The sequence below is a fragment of the Nyctibius grandis genome, chromosome 2 (genome assembly GCF_013368605.1).
Source record: "Nyctibius grandis isolate bNycGra1 chromosome 2, bNycGra1.pri, whole genome shotgun sequence".
Lineage (NCBI taxonomy): Eukaryota > Metazoa > Chordata > Aves > Nyctibiiformes > Nyctibiidae > Nyctibius > Nyctibius grandis.
In genome coordinates this window covers 25,612,919-25,631,268 of record NC_090659.1, presented here as the reverse complement: position 1 = coordinate 25,631,268, position 18,350 = coordinate 25,612,919, and the positions used below count along the sequence as shown (strand labels likewise).

The 18,350-nt window shown below is 37.0% G+C and overlaps 1 protein-coding gene across 1 annotated transcript in view; it reads right to left on the bottom strand.

Annotated features, from left to right (window-relative positions):
• Positions 1-243: 243 nt before the first annotated feature.
• Positions 244-18,350, bottom strand: part of TRAPPC10 (trafficking protein particle complex subunit 10) — a 44,031-nt gene continuing 25,924 nt past the window's right edge. Inside the window, exons 13-23 of the mRNA XM_068425100.1 lie at positions 16,839-16,951; positions 15,247-15,761; positions 11,499-11,640; positions 10,208-10,366; positions 8,844-9,073; positions 7,508-7,608; positions 6,931-7,057; positions 5,972-6,142; positions 3,719-3,896; positions 3,134-3,328; positions 244-2,311 (exon numbers count right to left, since the gene is read on the bottom strand). Of these exons, the coding sequence (XP_068281201.1) occupies positions 2,073-2,311; positions 3,134-3,328; positions 3,719-3,896; positions 5,972-6,142; positions 6,931-7,057; positions 7,508-7,608; positions 8,844-9,073; positions 10,208-10,366; positions 11,499-11,640; positions 15,247-15,761; positions 16,839-16,951 (2,170 nt within the window). The 3' untranslated portion in view covers positions 244-2,072. The remainder of the gene's footprint in view (positions 2,312-3,133; positions 3,329-3,718; positions 3,897-5,971; positions 6,143-6,930; positions 7,058-7,507; positions 7,609-8,843; positions 9,074-10,207; positions 10,367-11,498; positions 11,641-15,246; positions 15,762-16,838; positions 16,952-18,350) is intronic.

Below are 18,350 nucleotides of genomic sequence, written 5' to 3'. Positions count from 1 at the left end.
ACCGGTGGCAGCAGCGGCAGCCCTGAGGCAGCTCCCCCGCGGGTGCTGGGCCGCTCCTCGGCGGAAAGCGGCGACCCCAGCCAGACACCCTAAGAGCAGGGTTTAGAGCGCTATTCTAAATGCATCCCCTCATTCAGGTTTAGAAAATATTTTTCTGTTAAAGTACCTTTGGCTGAAACAATCACTCCTTCCAACAGAAGTAAAACAGGAGAAGTCAGAGCAGGAGAGAAGCTGAATTTCTTTTTAAAACATGTATATTTAGAACTGTAACGCTTACAATTTCATTAAACAATCTTAGTACAACGTGTTTAATCTAACAGTATATTACAGAACGATGTGAAAAATGATTTAATAGCAAACCATGAAAATGGAATTAATTATAATACCTGCAGTGTCAAAGTCACTAACTTGTTACCTTTTCCAGTCAAAGAATCCCAGCAGTCACTTGCACTAAATGATGCTTTGGGTTTTATCCAGAATAAAATGGTATGATTTCCACAGAGAAAGGGCATTCCTTCACAGAAAGAAGATGCATAACAAGAACATTTTCAGCTAGCAGGTCTACTTTATACATATGTTTAGACATATTGGGGTTTTTTTTAAATAAAAAATAATTTTAAAAATGTTTAGACCAGTGCAGGGTGCCTATTCATTTTTCAACTTAATTGTGATTCTTTTTTGAAACAGGGTTTGTTTTTTTCTTCCCCTTTATAATTTAGCAGAACCTGAATTTAGAAAAAAACAACAATGAACTTGTCTAATGAACAATTCCTCACTTCAGCTTTACTGACAAGTATTTGATATGGGACAGTTTTCCTCTGTGGAGTCTGTTGACAACGCACCATTATAGATCTGCAAGTAGAAAAGGTCATTCTCACATTAAACGCACAAGTTTCAATATCAGAAGCAGGACATCAGAAGGAGTTGTAATTTTTCCAGTCACAGGTGGATTTGCAACATTCACAAAAATTACACTTTTTTTTTTTTTACATTTTTTGTATTTACATTTCAGATATAAATAATGAAATTCTTTAAGTTACATGTTTTAACTTTGCTTCACAATTATTCTACATCTGCAAGCTTTCCTATATCAAACCAACCTCTTTCTTTCATCATGGATGTGGAAGTCTGGCCTCTAATCAGTAATAATTACACTAAGCCTTTATGATGAAAGGTTGACTGTTCAAGTATCACATCATACTGAAATTTTTGCCCCAATTTAAAAATTGGGGCAGCAAACCAAGCCACCTAGAAATGGTACTAAAAGAAATTAATCTGGGAACTCAATAAGCCAAATAATTTATTACTAAATTCTATCAATATCTTTCTTTGGTAAGAACTATGCAAGAGGATGACCCAACCCCCACCCCCAAAAAATCATATAATATGTGACATCACAGTGTCTACTCTGTGAAGGAGAAAGCCTCAAAAAATTAAGGAATTTTGTTCAGTTAAGATTGTTTATAGCAGTAGCTCTTCCATGCATCTAAGTATGCAAACAATGGAAGTTTAATAAAAAATTGCAATGGCAGGAATTAACGATAATAAAACAAACAAACAAACAAAAACCCAGAAAAGCAACTACTACACCCCTGAATGTGCTGTTGTATGCTTTGTTGTGTTTCTGGCACATGTGTGGAAAAGCCTGTAAACTATTACATAAAAATCCAAGATTTGGATAATTATATAATCCAACTCTAAATTCTAAAATATGTAGGAAGCATTAAACAAATCTCTCAGCTGCTGCACAAAAATAAAGAAGTGGTCCAAATATTTGGATTTTTTTGTTTTTGTTGCCCTGTGTCATGATGCAGGATGTGACTGAAGGGAGAAAACCCAATAGCTTACACAAAACATACTGAAGTGGCAATATGAACTAGCTGACACAAGCTTCACTGTACATTTAAATTGATACAATTGTCTGGTGCTTCCATGGCCAGTACATGTTGAGTGCCATAGGTCTCCGTAGAGTCAGAATGTTACAACAAAGACTAATCAGGTCATAATCCTTTAAAGTGCTTTCATATCCAGTTTCTAATGGGGTTTGTTTTCCTTGTTTTCATACCGAGTTGTCACGTGATATTGACTTCCAGAACATGGTCATCCTTGGTAGGAATGACAAGTATTTGCATACCCGTGCTGCAGTTGAAGGCCTGACCAGATGAAAAGGATTGCAGACGGGGCATTGGCAAACCTTTGTGTTCCCCGCTAGCTGCGGAATGCAAGCTACCTCTGCTCCTTATGCTGCTGCTGTCAGCTTGATCATCCACATTCTTGTCCACAGATAAGTTATCATTTTCAATCCAGCTATCTGTTTAAAACAAAAACCCACAGTTTCATTCTATGGAGTGATTAAACAACTTAAAAATTATTTCAGAGCTCAGATGCACAGTCAACTTACCACACGTTAACAGTTACTGATCATTTCTGCTGAGGTAACAGTCTGTGCACGCTTTTGGCCAGCAGCAGATGTAACAGAGTGAATTACATTGGTTTCTAAGGGAAATTTAAGTAGCATTTCCTCACATTTGTCACAGGCTAGAAGGGTGCACACTGGCAGTTCCTGGAGCTCTGCTGACAAATGGTAAATTGCTTGTACAAGTGAATTCTCACTACAGCTCTGAGACTACTCAACAGTACAGATAAATACTCTAGGTGGCCGTGGTAATTTAACCTCTTCATCTAATCTGCTTTATATGCCACAAATTTTTAGCCGTTCTTTTATTTTGTACTTAATCCTTTCAGAAGCTGTGAAAAAATTTCAAAGCTAATGAAGACACAGTAATGTGCAGTTTACAGACAATGAAACTGCAGGATTACAGGGTTATCAAATAGTTTTCACCGGATTAAAATCCGGTGACAACTAATTCGCACAATAATCTTTAAGTGAAATATAAGGAAACAATGCATTTATTATTCCCCCTCACAGATTAAGGCTGCAATCTGAATTCAAAGTTCCCGTTAGAGCAACATTTTATAAGTTTCAAATCAGAACTGTGAGTGAAGGTAAGTAACAAAGACACCTAAGAGTACTTGGTCAATATGCTTCCTTGCCTTGCTTTTCACTTTACACAAGAACACAGGAGAAGCAGAATCATTTCTGTAAGTAGCCATGTAGTCAAGATAGCTTTACCAGCATCAAGTTGCATGGAGTGAGCAGAATGGTGAGGGAGGTATTTAAACAATCTGACATCAGGAAAAGGCAGATATCCAGCAAACAGCGGCATCACTTCCATGTGGACTTTGTGAGTTGCTCGAGCTGCTACAGGCATAGATATCACTCCAGAACTTTTTCCACAGACTGCCCAGTTACTACTGTTGTCAACAACTGCAAGAACAAAGAGCAAACACTATTAAAGATCTTTGCTGAAAAATGGAGAACCCTCAGTGTAGTTTTAGAGCACTTTTAAAATCAGTGTTTTAGCAGCATCTAAAAGCCCACCAGCTTTTATGTGTGAAGAGCTGTGCAAGGTAAGAAAACAGCCCTACACAAAAGGGACCATAGCTGGGCCTCAAGCAAGTATCCAGCCAGTCTGAACAGCATTTATAATCCACTTGAAGACAGATTAAGGAGGAAAAAATAAAATATTCTCAGTCTAGCAAAATGAAAACTGCTTTACTGAGTAGCCATATATGCCATAGAAAGTCTGGCAGATGTCATTATCAACACAAAACTACTGGGGAATTTTGTCAACATGCTTAAGAAAAACACTCTTACCTTCATACATAAGTTTTGTTGTGCAATATCCATCTGATTCTGTTAATGCTTCATCTCTGTCAACCTCTGAGAGGTCAACAAGTCGGGTGATTGACACCTCTAAAGAGCAGAGAGAGCCTGTTTTACAATACTCCGCCCCCAATGGCGGAAAAATTTCAGTTTTCACGTGATACAATGTCTGTCAGGAAGAAAACAGTGCTGTTATCGAGAGGCATTTTACTTGTGTTTAAACTGAACTGGACAATCGATACAGTACAAACATGTCCTGGTTTGGCCTAAACCAGGCCGATTTTTCCTTTCAGTGATTTTTACTTTCAGCTAAGTCTCCTCTAAGTAACTGCACTTTCTGAAACTAACTACATGTTTTGCAGACAGTGTCTGCTTCCAGGACTGATAACGCTCGAAGTTTGTAGTTATCGCTGAGGCACCGGTAGGGATGTTGTGCAGTAAGGCTCTTGCTGTACTTAGTCTTAGAGAAACCAAGGTCACTGCTGAATTCCTCACTGCTTACAAGTGAAGAGCCGAAGGGGGGTCGCAGCTGCAGGGGGGAGCGGACAGGGCAGGTGACCCAAAATTGACCAACGAGGGTATTCCATCCCATACACGTCATTCTCAGTATAAAGCGGGGGGATCACGAGGGTCTCACTCTCTTTCTGCTATGGCCGGTGTCCAAGGAGGACTCCGTCTGTTTTCCTGCTGCCCCCGATTCCAATCCGTGCATCCCTGAATCCAGCTCTCGACCGTCGCTAGGCCCAGCCTGGGCCTTCCTGGAGCCTGCCCTGCAGTGCCAGTGGTGACGTGGCTGACTTCAGGGGAGCTCAATCTTGGTTTTGTATATATATTTGTATATATTTGATTATTTCTATTATTATTATACTCTTTTCCATTATTATAGTTTATTAAAACTGTTTTAACTTTCCAACCCGGAAGTCTCTCTCCTTTTCCCTTTCCCTTTCCCTTTGGGGGGAGGGGGGGGGGATAACAGAGAGCATCTGCCACAGGTTTAATAGCCAGCCCAGCTTTAAACCGTGACAAAACATAACTTTACACTTAACATCCATTACATCTTTTTAATGCAAGATTCAGTTATAAGTAATGTTCACTTTATTATCTTGCTCAGTTTGACAAAATAAGCAAACCAAATTTGATTCAATCTATTTTTGATACCAGCAGCGAGTACACCACTTTTCTGTGCTATAACTCACCCTCTTTCAATGCTCCTAAATGGATACCAATCTTTATACTATTTAAACAAACTTTTACTAGTTTCTTGGCTCCTGACTTTCCAGACATATCACTCAAATTATGAGTAATACAGGAGAACTACTTCATCACTCTTACCATCATAGTCCCCAGAATAACAGTGCTCACATTATCGAAGAGCTAATATTTAATTACTACAAAGTTCAACTTCTACCAAAAACCCCCAGTGTTTAAGGCAGTTATTTCTGTTTAAAAACTCCAGAAAGATGCTGATACAGGTGCCAACAAATGCTAGTTACATGCCAGCAGGTAAACAAATACTTAAAATATTGCTTAATGCCAGCTTGTAAGAAGCAGGTAGGAAACACAGCAACACTGAAAACAGACAAAAGGATTTAATCAAATGAGAATCTTCTCATGTTGCTACTTTTTACCCAAGCATCAGAAAGGGTAACACAAGACTGAATTTACAGATGAGATTAAGTAATGTTGATAGAATTCCTTTAATAGGAAGCCTATAAGCTTCCTAGCTGATCAAAGGAATAAAAAGTTTGTCCATAAAGGGAAAGAAGAAACATTTAAGATGATTGCCTAGAAAACCCTAAATATTTCATTAGACGAGCGCATATCTCAAGCACTATGAAAACCAACTCAAATGCTTTCAATAGCAATGATTCTTTGGAAATTGCAACTTGCTTTGGAGAGTGCAGTCTTAAAGCAGCAGGGAAAAAGCATCTCAGTAATCTAAGGACAGTCTCCATGGCACAAGCCCAGGAAGGCAAAAACACATAAAAAAAAGGAAACAAGATCAATAACACTTGCACAAGTGTTATGGTTCCCCCCTTGCCTTCCAGTGGCAAGTCTATGATTCCACCATATCATATCAGGCTTCAGTTCTATCGTTCAACAAACTGGCTTTCCAATGAGTCTAAGTAGGTATCAATCTCATTATGTAAACAGAAGTTTTCTAATATATTTCTTGGCTTTCCCTTTCCATGTATTAGGAAACCATATTCAGTTAACTCACGCTATACTTAGAAGAGTACTTACAAAAAAATTTTCCACTTGGAATTCATAAGTGAACGGCTTCAGGGTAAGAGACTGTTCTTCAGAGGTAGCTGGACAAAAGCTGACTGAAAACAGGCACTGCAAGGAGAGAGGAAGCTCTTTTGTCCACTTCAATTCCCATACAAAGAATATTGATTGCTTACTGTATATGACCTGAAAGAGAATGTTTATATTATTAGCTCCTTCCTTCCTCTGAGAAAGGAGTGAAAGTGCACATACATATGTTTGTCTGTTCTGGCATTAATAGAGTTTATAAAAACAAATTACCTGTTTAGTGTTAAATCAATCATTAGGGAAAATATGCAACCAAAATAACTAATAGTGAATTTTTTTAACAATGCATATATAATTAAAAGGAGGGATACATTTCACCATCAGAATCAATGTTTCAAAAGGGAACGCTTCACATCCAAGTACACGTGAAAAATATTTTCTTCAAAAGTCAAATTTAATAAAGATATTAATAATGTTTGTATATACTTTTCCTAGGCACTAAGAATGACCAATTTAGTATTATGTTCAGATGAGGCTGAAATTTACAGCCGTATTTGATTGGAAAACAGTCCTAAAACCTAATGACAAACTGCAGCTATAAGATGAACAAATTAAATGTTAACAGTGATATTAGTGATATTACATTTGTATAGCTGTTGTTCAAGCAGGTATGTAGTGCTTTGCATGAGGCAAACGGACAAGTTTGAAAACTTAGCTAATCATCTTTGCAAGTTTGAGAATTTAGTCTGAGATCTACAGGTGTAAATGCCTTCTAAAGCATCTTTAAGAATCAAAGCTACTCAGACTAACAAAGGTGTGACCTAACATCGGCTATCAGCCTTACTTACTACAAAATCTACGTGCAGCAGTGCTAATAATTTCACTAACAACAACTTTCATCTAGCTGTCCTGCCAACGAGCTCATAAACCACCAAGTGAATCTTTACCTGTTGAGATTCACGGTTCAGAGGTACTAGCTGCAAATCTGTACAGTCAGAAGAATTTTTTAGGCTGTTGTCTGAAAGCTGGAAACAGAGTTCTGACAAATTCTGTATGCAGACTTGCACATACTTCCTGAAAAACATGGCACAGTTTGTTCAACAAAAGTTGAATGGTTACATTGAAAGAGTACATGCCCATAAAACTGTTCCTGAAGTGCACAGCTCAAGCAAAAACAGAATAGCAGATACGTTTGTTTCTTTCAATCTTTTCCTCAATACTTAAGAGTCTGTAGAAACAAGGCTGTAAAACATCCTCTTTCACATTAAATGAAAACAATAACTACACAGAAATAGACTAGCTTGGTTTACCTCGTGGTCTTATTTCCAAAATAGCTGAAACCACAAATTTGTTTTATTGTTATGAAAGAACACTAGAGGAAATGCACAAGCTTCCAGTGGGAAGCTGTGTAAGATAACAAAAGCCCAACTTAAAAAAAAAGGCTGCTATAAATATTGCTTATGAAACTTCAGCTCCATATTTTATAAGAAGAAAGAAACAATAAATACTTAATGAGTACATTACCGTTTGCCAGCTGACAATAAGGAATGCTTGGCATTAAAAGGTATGCAGAATGTTAATGCAATAATAGTGGAGTAAATCGACCAAGGACAATCAATGGTTACCTAAAGGAAAAACAGAACATAGTTCTTATTCGTAATGGTCTTTGGCATAACGATTTTGCTTTTCTTCTCATTTCTAAGCAAACTTTTCTCAGCAAGTGTCTACATCTAATGCATCCAGAAGAAGAAAAAAGGTTTTAAAAAAACAGCATGTCAAAAACTGATCTGACAAAATATTAGGTTTTTGTTTTCCTGTGAGCAGGATAAGAAATCTCAAAGAAGCTTTTCCTGGGGAAACTGACATACCCAGTTCTGAAGACAAGAAATAAAGGGAGGGGAATAGAAGAAAGAAAAGATAAAAGGACACTAACAATACCAATAGCATCTTAATACCATAACCTGGTAAAAGGTCAATATCAAATAAATTGCTGTAAGATCTATTACTGAAATGTCTTTATAATACTTTAATATATTAAATACAAGCTCAAAATATTAAAAAAATGTATTTAATGTATATTTGTTTTAACTTGAAACAGCACACTTAACTGAAGAATTTCTCCTGAAGTGAATGCTGCCATTCTTCCAATTGTAAAGCATATACATTTAAGAATATATTTTTAAATGCAGTGAAAAAAAAGAAAAAAAACTTTTGTCACATCACATTTTAGCAATGCTAGTCTATAGCTATTCCTTTTTACCCAACTCTTCACACACAAGGATACACAGCAGCCACCCTTGGTCAATTTTAACAGAGAGTAACACTGTGAAAGGTGATGGTTTCAAGACAATTTTGCTGTCAGCTGAAGATCTTCTTTCCGTACTACTTATTTATCCTTCATAATGAAAATTAAGAGGAAAAGTTACCTCCAAATAAATAATGTTATAGCTTGAAACACCACAGTGTTAAGTACCTCAACAAAGCATACAGATCCTTTGCAAGTGGAAGAAATATCTTTCCCACGAGTCAGAAGGGAGAATTTAAAGACCACCAGGCCACCTTTTACAAAGACACGAGTATCCTTTATCCTATATAAACTGCAAGTGTTAGAACATTAAAACTCAGATCACTAGTCAGTGGAACAGCTGGCAACATAGTAAACATAGTGTATACTTCTACTTATATTTATGTTTTCTTTACATTTATAACATATGCTATGACTTTTGCATGTACATCTTTTAAGGGAAAATCAGTTCCATGCAAGCAGGTTCGCCACCCATCACCACCACTTCTATTTTGTGAAGTGTATGCCCCTGTGATCAAATAGATTTCATAATAAAAACATTAAATCACATCTTACTTTTTGGTCAACAGTAGCCATGCAGTTGTCCTGTTTCTGCTTCTCTCTGTTCTTCCTGTGAACTTCTTTATTTGTAGTATTTTCTTTCTCCACTGCGGATTCTGTGGCTGATGGCAAATACATGACTTCTAGTTCAAATTCAATCACATGATATGTAGGAGCTACTGGCAAACTGATGCTTGTGATCTTTTCAGAAGACTGAATCCTTAATGACGATTCTGCGATCTTTTCTATAGTTGTGTAGAATGGGGAAAAAAAAAGTTTTAAAACATGTTCATCCCTTCCCAATTTTCATTTTAATCTGTAAGTAATGAAACTAGCCTAAACAGCTAAGTGTCATAGAAAAATACATGGTGTCATAACCCTTTCCTAGCAAGACCTCCACGTCTGCAAAAACAGCAACAAGAAACCATGCAATGTAACTCCACTGGTAACCTCTTCAAATGAGCTATAATCTTCACATCTGAAATACCACTGCTGTTCACAACTTCCCAATAGTAACGCTCTATCCTTCTTAAACTCCAGGAAGGTAACCACCACATTCCATGCAGTAGTCCCTTCCAATGTTCAAGAAAGAACTAAGAGGAAAATTTGATAACAAGCTTCAAACTAGCTAACAGCTACTTTAGTCCATCATACGACACCTATTGAAGTTTTTACAACATCCCGCACCTCCTTAGTCTCAATTTCACTTCAAGCAAACTTACAATTTATTGGACACACGTGCATCGGTATTCTTGGTCACCGTTCATCATCTGTCTTTAAAATACTACATATGGGATGCCTCTGTATAGTCTATTTTAATCTTAATTTCATCAAGTCTGTTAAGACTGTTCTTCTCATTTATGTAAACGTTGCTTGTGTTTGAGCAACTGCAGAGACTATACATTACTTATGCTCAGAAAAAAAGGAACTAGGATGTCATGTTTAAGTGAAACACTGGCCAAAAGAAATGCTCCATCTACAGAGAGCACTACGTAAAAACCTACTTACAGCTACTTCACAATAAAAATTGTCTAGTCAAAATAGAGCCCGCATAGTAATAAAAGATCACCATGATTCACTTAGAAATCATGACATATGCTCACATCAGCAGCAGTGTCACCATGCCTACTGAATTTCATCAATGAAAGGAAAAGTTGTCCAGCTATGTTTGCTGAAAAGTTCATACTACTACTTTGAGGGTGAAAGTTTAAGACCTTTCTTGCACTGAAGTACTCAGTTGCAAGTCCCTAGAATTGTTCTTGATAACGACTATTGAAAAAGACAGTGTCAGTGTTCTTAATACTGTAAGTACAGATTTACTTCAGGATTACTGAATTTTCAGTCATTTAAAGATTATTATTTTTTACTTCATTACGTACCTCTGGTGTTGGAATAGATCACTGCCTTGCTCTCTGGATGGTACAGAATAGGCATTGCATCTGCATTACTGAGCTGCAAAGTATCCCCATTCTTCATGGTGTAGTGACCAGTAGTCACTGTGAATTTCACCTTCTGGGGAATGCCAGCCAAAAGGCTATCTGAAGGAGAAAGCAGAAATCGTTAACAGATTCCAGTACTCATCAGCAGATGGTTACAGTGCACTGCTAAGGCTTGTTAGCAATATTCCCAGACAATTTGTCACACATGTTAGGGTAACTTAAAAAGTGTGGGGTTTGGGTGTTATGCAACACATTAAACCTAGTTCAGATACGTCAGTCTGGAGAAACCAGTTGTTTCAACACGCATGGCCAAAACCACCGCTTCTTGGATGGCTTAGACTAAGGCTGGCTCACATATGTGTGGCTCTGGCAGCATAGAATTCAGTGAAATATAATATTCTTAAACAATTTACTAAGCTTTTTGTTAAGTTCTCCAGGTTGTAGACAGAGACAGCTTTATATTTTTGCACCACGACACCAGTCATACTCACATACTGTATTTACATAATCAAGGTAACAAGACTGCCAGTATGCACACAGGCTCTCAAATATCTGAACTGCAACCATCGATTTCATATGGGCAGCTAATTTGATTAATGCCCAATATGCATGTCCTTCTTTCACCACACATTGCAACCCCTGTAACTGAAAAGATAGCACAAAATGCATATTAACTCCTCAACTGCCTCAGTTAATAGCCTGAAGATAAAATCACTATTAACCTCCATTTATAAACTTTAATAAACTCTACAACAAGTAGTACTCAGCTGTCCATGAAACCAATGGATATATCTAGTATTAAATTTTAGTAAGTTTATATTATCACCTCTAGTAGAGAATCCCGGTTCTTACGCATTTCTCATAAATACCAGAGAGACTGCAGCACCACAGAACTAACTCATAAGAAGCTCAGTCAATTACAAATTTAAATATTCACTTCTCCTAATCACTGTGGCAGCTGAAATCATACCTGATATTTAAATGACACTACATGTTCAAAGTGACACTATGTGTTTCAGCGTCAAGCACTGGAATTAGTCGTTGAAAACTAGCCATCATTGACAGATCATACCTGATGGATAATATGAAAAGTAAGAGTTTATTTAGACTCAAAATTAAGAGTAAGGCAAAAAAATTCTGAGTAATATTCAAGCCAGGAAACACTTCATCTAGTCCCATGAGAGTACAACAGCAATCGTCAAAACAACTTCAGCATAGCAACTGTACCTACCAGTCGTCGGTTCCACTTTTAGCTGGGGCTCCTGAGAATAGACATCGTACTGCACAATTGGGTAAATATGAAGAAGGACAAACTGTACTTTTCCCACTGAAGTGCACAGTTGCCTGAGCGTGTATGTCCCAGGTTCTTTGGCCTTTGAAGAAAACATTTGAATGGGTTTTTCAATTTAGGAAAAACTTCTAGAACAAGCCCTCTACTAAAGAACAGCATGTTTTCAGCTCATTTTTATCATATACTTTGCATTTGTAAATTAAAACAACAGACTTGCTCTCTGAGTAAGTGACAAGATTTTCACAAAGGAGCACTTTTTACCCCATTAACATAGAAGCTCTAGAGTGCTGGCTGATTCAAGAAAAAACATCCTAAGTAACAAGTACAAATATCAGAATAACTAATATAGTAGCTATGCTGTCAAATTGTTATTTTGGGGTGCTTTTTGTCTTGTTTGTTGGTTGTTCATCCTCCCCAAGTGCCACACAGTAATTATATTTTAATGTAAGTACTGAAATTATATTTAGCAAGCAGTGAAGTGCTTATTTTGTTAACATTCATAAAATCCTACAACAGTTATGTAAGACACAGCTTTCAGCTTAAGCTCCCCACCCCACACCCTGTGTGAATGCTTACAAAAAAGTATTACATACATATTTAATTTCAAATTCTTCCCTTACCCTGAATAATGGGATTCTGGATGTTTTTTGATAACATATAAAATGCAAATCTGTAACATCTGCTAGTATATTTATTGTTGATTCTATTTGCTCTTAGCTACTACTGCTAGGGAATGGGAAATGTTTTCTTTTTCCATGTGCCATTTTACCAAGTGTAATACATAAATACTGATGCTGGATATAATTAAATGTAAAGAATAAGATTAGAAGTCACGGAGAAAAGCTGTAACAACTTAACATTCAAACCTCACTTACAGAGTTATTTACGAAGCAAATCCTGACTGAAATTCAGTATTATGCATTTTAACATTAAAGTCACTAACTTTTATCCCTTGAATACTTTATAAACAGAAAAGCATGAGTAAAGTCTTTCATAATATATACATATTTTAAACCTCAACATGGGGTGGGAATATCAGTCTGAAGAATTTAGATAATGCTTTCTGATCTCTTTTAAAGCTTGAAAAAATACACTGGAAGATTGCTATCAGCATAAATAATGCTGATCAGCAGTCTAAGATCGACAAAGAATCAAATTCCCTCTGCATCTTTGAAGCACAGACGTTCCTCTTTTTGCAAAAGTAATGCAATTAAGTATTACTGTAAGAAAATTTAGAAAACAAGTTGTCAGCATTTTCTATCCTCTGGCCCACTATGTCATCCAGTAGAAGTAACATAGTATACTACTACAATGATAATGGATTTTTAGTAACTATTTTGTAAATACTGCAGCTCAAATCTAGAGAAGCTTTCATCATGTTATCTAGTAATATACTGTCAAAATTGTAACACATTCAGATTTCCCCTTTAAAGACCAATAAGTCATGCTTTGAACAACTGTATAAAGATAAGTAGGATTCACACGGAGCAGCCTTCCCATGCGAAGTTCTTTCAAGAAAGGAAGGTTGGAAAAATAGGAAAGTTATAAGCGTAAAGCTGTCCATCCTCCAACAGCCACCAGAAGCATGCAGAACAAGGCAAATTTAAAGCAGAACTATATCTAGCTTTTCATCCATATCTCTTCTTCTGTGGTTTTAGATTGCTTCCTGATCCCAATAAGCCAAAATGCCTGCTCAGAACAGTCTCTAACAGCTTCCTTCTAGCAAGGATCCTTCACCTGAAATTCAGTTCTACATACATGTTAATTTATTTTTACAGGAAACTACATTTGCAGCCACCAAGACCTCTGACATCTCCAAATCCCATTAACTTGTCCCAATCCTTTGGAAGAATGAGAAACCTACAACAATTAGGTCAGTAGGTAGTTCAAATGACATTATTGCCATTTCACATTGTGTCATCAGGGACCTGAACTCAACTTCCATCTTGAGATACCTGCTGTCCACACAGGTTCCACAATGTGCATGTGCACATGTACCAAGCACATCTCTGTAGAGCTTTCTGCCCCAGCACTGGAGGAATGCAAAGGCAGAGTATGTAAGTCTATAAAAAGCTTCACTTTAAACAAAGTTCTGTGGCAAGACAGAAATTAATAATTTAAAAAAAAAAAAAAAAGAGAGAAACCTCCTGGCCACCTCTGTCTAGCTATCAATTCTTAGTCATCAAAAGCAGATATGAAGATTCTTATTTCAAAATTAAGTTTAAAAAAAAAGACCAAAGCTAATTTAAACCAATTAGAAAATGGCAAAGCTAGCAGGCACATATACCATATGTGACTGTAAAATACTTTCTCTCTTCATAACATCCATATCCTTTCCAATATACAGGCTGGATAATGCTCAGAAAATGAAGCAGCTACGAAACACCTGCTGCATTCCTCATTGTGCTGCCCCATCTCTTGTTAATCATTCAGATGCTGCACTGAATTTCTCAGCATTTTCTCACCCAAATTTTCCTTACACTGATGTTCATTACTGTAGTATTGAACTCTACTGAATACTTCCCTATGAAGGGTTACAGAGGAGGGGAGGGAGATAGAAAGCATTTAAAGAAAACTCAAAGAATAGAGCAACATGATAATTGAGGCTAGAAGCTTCTACTCCTGGAACACCAAACAAATGGTGAAGTCTCACTTTTGAAAACGCTTGGCATTTCACTTGCTAGAATTAAGTCAGCAGGTACACGCCTTTTCCCATTTCACTAAAACAAGCAAACAAACCACAGATCAGCAAAATACAAGGCAACAGAATGAATGAAGCAGTTTAAGAAAAAAACCCAACATCAAACACACACCACAACCAACCAACAAGACTTGCCGGCACTCAAGGCCTGCTAATTTCCAGTTACTATGCATCTAGTAGTAATGCAATGTGGACAGAAGTGATAAGCACTACTGTCCTTAAATATTTCAGCAATTACTGGGAGTACTTAGCTTGGTGGGGAAGAATGGGAGGGGAAAAAAAGGATTACTCCAAGTATTAAGCTGACTTAGAGTGCATGTGTAAGTTGGGAATTGAGAGAGTTTCACATACAACACCATATGGCAGAAGCAGGACTGTAATCAGTTTTCTGAGGGTGGCACTTAGATGGTGACACTTTTCACAGGTGTTTGCTCATGCAAATTTAGTCTTCCTGTAGCAGAGAATCCTTATATTCTTGTCATACTTCTTGCAGGTAAATTTACTACATTCACCAAGTGAAAAAACATTCTACCACCCTCCACAGTGAAGAACAGGCTATCAACCAAATTCAACCACATGGTCACTTAGTAAGCGCTAGAAAATGCATTCCCATCAAAATTTTGAAACATTATTCGGAATGAGCTCAACAGAAAAGGCAGACTTCATGAGCAGTACACTATCTTGTGTATGAATTTAGGAGTTTAAATTTTGGCAGCAATAATTAAGATGCTTAAAATAAGTTTTGGAAGGCTGACTCAAATGATTGCAAATAGGAAAGTCACCTGTACATTTTGGCACAAACACAATAACCTTCTTTCAAGAGAAATTAAGGTCTAGAACAATGAAAAGAAAGCCACAAGGGGAATGGCATCACCCAAGCTGTAACAGGAGGCAATACAGGTACCACTTGCCAGCACTATGCTCTTCCTCAGCCAGTGCTTTTAGTTCTTTCATGAGTGTTATGTTCACTCAACTACAAAAACATACCTGAGTATTGAATGTTATTTTATTGACCCCTGGTTCCAGTATTACGTTGTTGCATTTCAACACATGAGCCCCATCTTCTAAAGTCAACCCTGAGGGCATATCCAGTGAACTGCTGCTCTCTTGCCTTCGTAGTAGCATGTGCACGTTTTTGCAGATAATTCCTGCTGTGTTCAAAGAGTTATCTGAGGGACTCCGTTCATACATTTCATATAGCTCCAGTCCTGGCAAGTTGTTTCTTGACAAAGGAAAGCCTGCAACTTCATTTGGAAAGCTGATAACACCATTGGAAGTTTTGTGCTTAGTGAGCCACTCAGCTGTTTTTCTGTAACTATTTTTTTCAATGCTGAAGTGAACATGGATGGCAATCTGATCCACTTGGACAGGGATGGGCATTTGGCTCAGCAAAGTCAACTCAATAGACAACTTTCCACCCACATGGACAACAGCATTTGGAGGGTCAAAATGTAGAGTTTTCAGTTGCGCAAAGGAATGCATAGGCAATACAACTTTTTGACCTGGAAAGATAAAAACAGGGATTTTATTCTTCTCCAGTGCTGCTGGAGATCAGCAAATCTTTTCTCTTAAAAATTTAACCTCTATAATTAAGCAGATGAACAACTTTTCACAACAAATCAATACTTTCATATTTTAGTTTTATCTTGCGTAGAAATGAGACTTAAAGATGATGAGAGCTGTTTTCTAACAGTTACATCTACTACAATTCTAGTACTCAGGCTATTAAAGACAACTAAACTAAGAGATAGGGTCTAAGCAGAAGTTTAACATTTCACTATTACATAAAGTGTTCTAGACAAACACAGTAGCATAAAATTACAAATTTCCCAGAGCGCATAAAGTAAGAGCGAGTTCAAGTTTAAGAAACTAATGATTGGACTGGTGCCTTGAGCCATGAGCTTTACCATACAAGGGTTTTTCGTTCTCTTCTCTAGATCCCAAAAACCGACTCTGAGGCAGTACCAAAACTTAATTAAGAAGCAAGTCTAAAACAACATATTACTTATGGTACATCCATTTATCAAGAAAAACGTCTGCATAAAAACGAACAGACTTCATATCTACAGGAAGTATTCTGTATGAAGTTGAATTATGATTGATATCTAAGGACAAGGTATTACAGGATTCCTAAGGACAGGAAGAATAAAGAGAAGAGGTAGGATGGTCAAAATAATAAGCTGCAAGTAGATGGGAACAGATCTAACATCAAAAGAAGTATCATCACAGAGCTGCCACCTGCATGCCAGCAATGTAGAGACAAAGGTAAGTTAGGAATTGAAAAAAACCCAACACAAGATAAATTATGAGCTGTCAAAGCAGAGAAACAGGTAAGTGAAGGAAAACAAAGACTTTCCGGTATTCAGGATGAAAATGTTAATCACTCTTGCATCTTTGACTATTCTTAATTATTGCAGAAGTTTTATAAATGTTCTGGAGATGACAAGAGAAGAACCATGTTGGTTCCAAAGTTATACACAAGGTAATGAAACCAATGAGAAAAAAGCCTTCCAATCTACTTTTAGGGAAAGATCAGATTAAATCAGCTTAAGTTTTAAGTATTTAAGAACCAGACTTACCTTGGTTCTCTGCTTGCCGATTGGCAAAATCTAGTATTTCTTGGCAAAAGCTTTTGCGTTCATCTTCTGTTAAGTGACTATCACCAGCTAAAAGGCTGCTTGTTTGAAGATAACTAACAAAGTTAAGGAAACATGAGGTAGAAACCTACAACATTCAGAAATCTGACTGAAAACGAGACAGTTCAAGTACTGCTTTTCTAATCTTTTAATACAAGACCTGCTTTTATCATCACCACACTCTTCCATTAGAAAAGAAACAATGGAAGACTTACTATCATCTGAGAATATTGCAGAATCTCTACTTTTTGCAGACCTACTAAAATATGATCCATTATTAACCTGTGCAGTCTTCCCCCATCTAAAAAGATTAGTGAGCATAGAAAATTATTTGCCGATAAATGCAGCATGCAAGTTAAAGACCCAGTGTGTTGCACTATGCTGCCCAACATTTAGAACTACATAACTTGAGTATTTGATTACATTCCAATTTACTTGGCTGAGAATCTGCCAGCTGTTACAGCATCACTTACCACAACTAAGTCATAAGACATTCTTTATACTTTTGAGTGCTGGGGATACAAGTGCTCATTTAACTATTTAGCTTAGACCGCAATATTACTGACTCAGATTCTTCAAGAGCATTTGCAATGAAGCAGAAAAATTTAAGAGTGTTTAAAAGTGATGTAAGAATTTGTAAATGTCTGCCTTCTTTGAGATGTCTAAGTCTAGCTGTAAAAAAAAAAAAAAAACCCCAACCAACCAAAAAACAACAGAAAAAGAACAAAACCCAAAATACACTACAAATTTGAATTTATCTCAAATGATTTTCAGCTACAGTAAGACCCCTAGTATTGTCACTTAGAGACTAAAATATGAGCTTCTTAGGCAAAGAAAAACAAAACAAAACCCCAGCAATTTTTTTTAAAAAAAAGCTAGAAGGACCATTCAAAAAGCGCTTATTTTCCTTGAAATTTCCACAAGAACTGTCCTGCAGAAAGTACTCTGTTCAGCTGACCACCCCAGTTTGGAACACCTAAAGGAATTCCATTTATAACTAAGGTACCAATGAAAGCAATACCCTTCCCTCAAAACACTAAAAACTAATGAAAATTTGCCATTTTGCTATAATATTTAATATTCTGCATGCAGCACAACAGTTCAGATTAGAACCAAGTTACTTAATTTAGCTACCAAAATTAGGAAACAACGTAAGAGGCTAAAATGAAAAGCAGAATTCAAATCGCGCTGTTTCTAGTGCCAAAAAGAATACAACAAAACACTCAATGCCAGTCAGTAGATTTTTTCCACGCACACACACCCCCCTCTTTATCTTGAAAGTAGCAACAGTACAGCAACCCAGACAGATGTAATATTTAAACAAATACAGTTGTAGCGGATAGAGTTGGTGTGTGAAAATAATGCAGAGAGTATCAAAGTGAAGAATTTGAAGCCTGTCAAACATGAGGATTGGGCCAAATCATTCTCTTAAAGTATTACTTAGCATTTATGTGG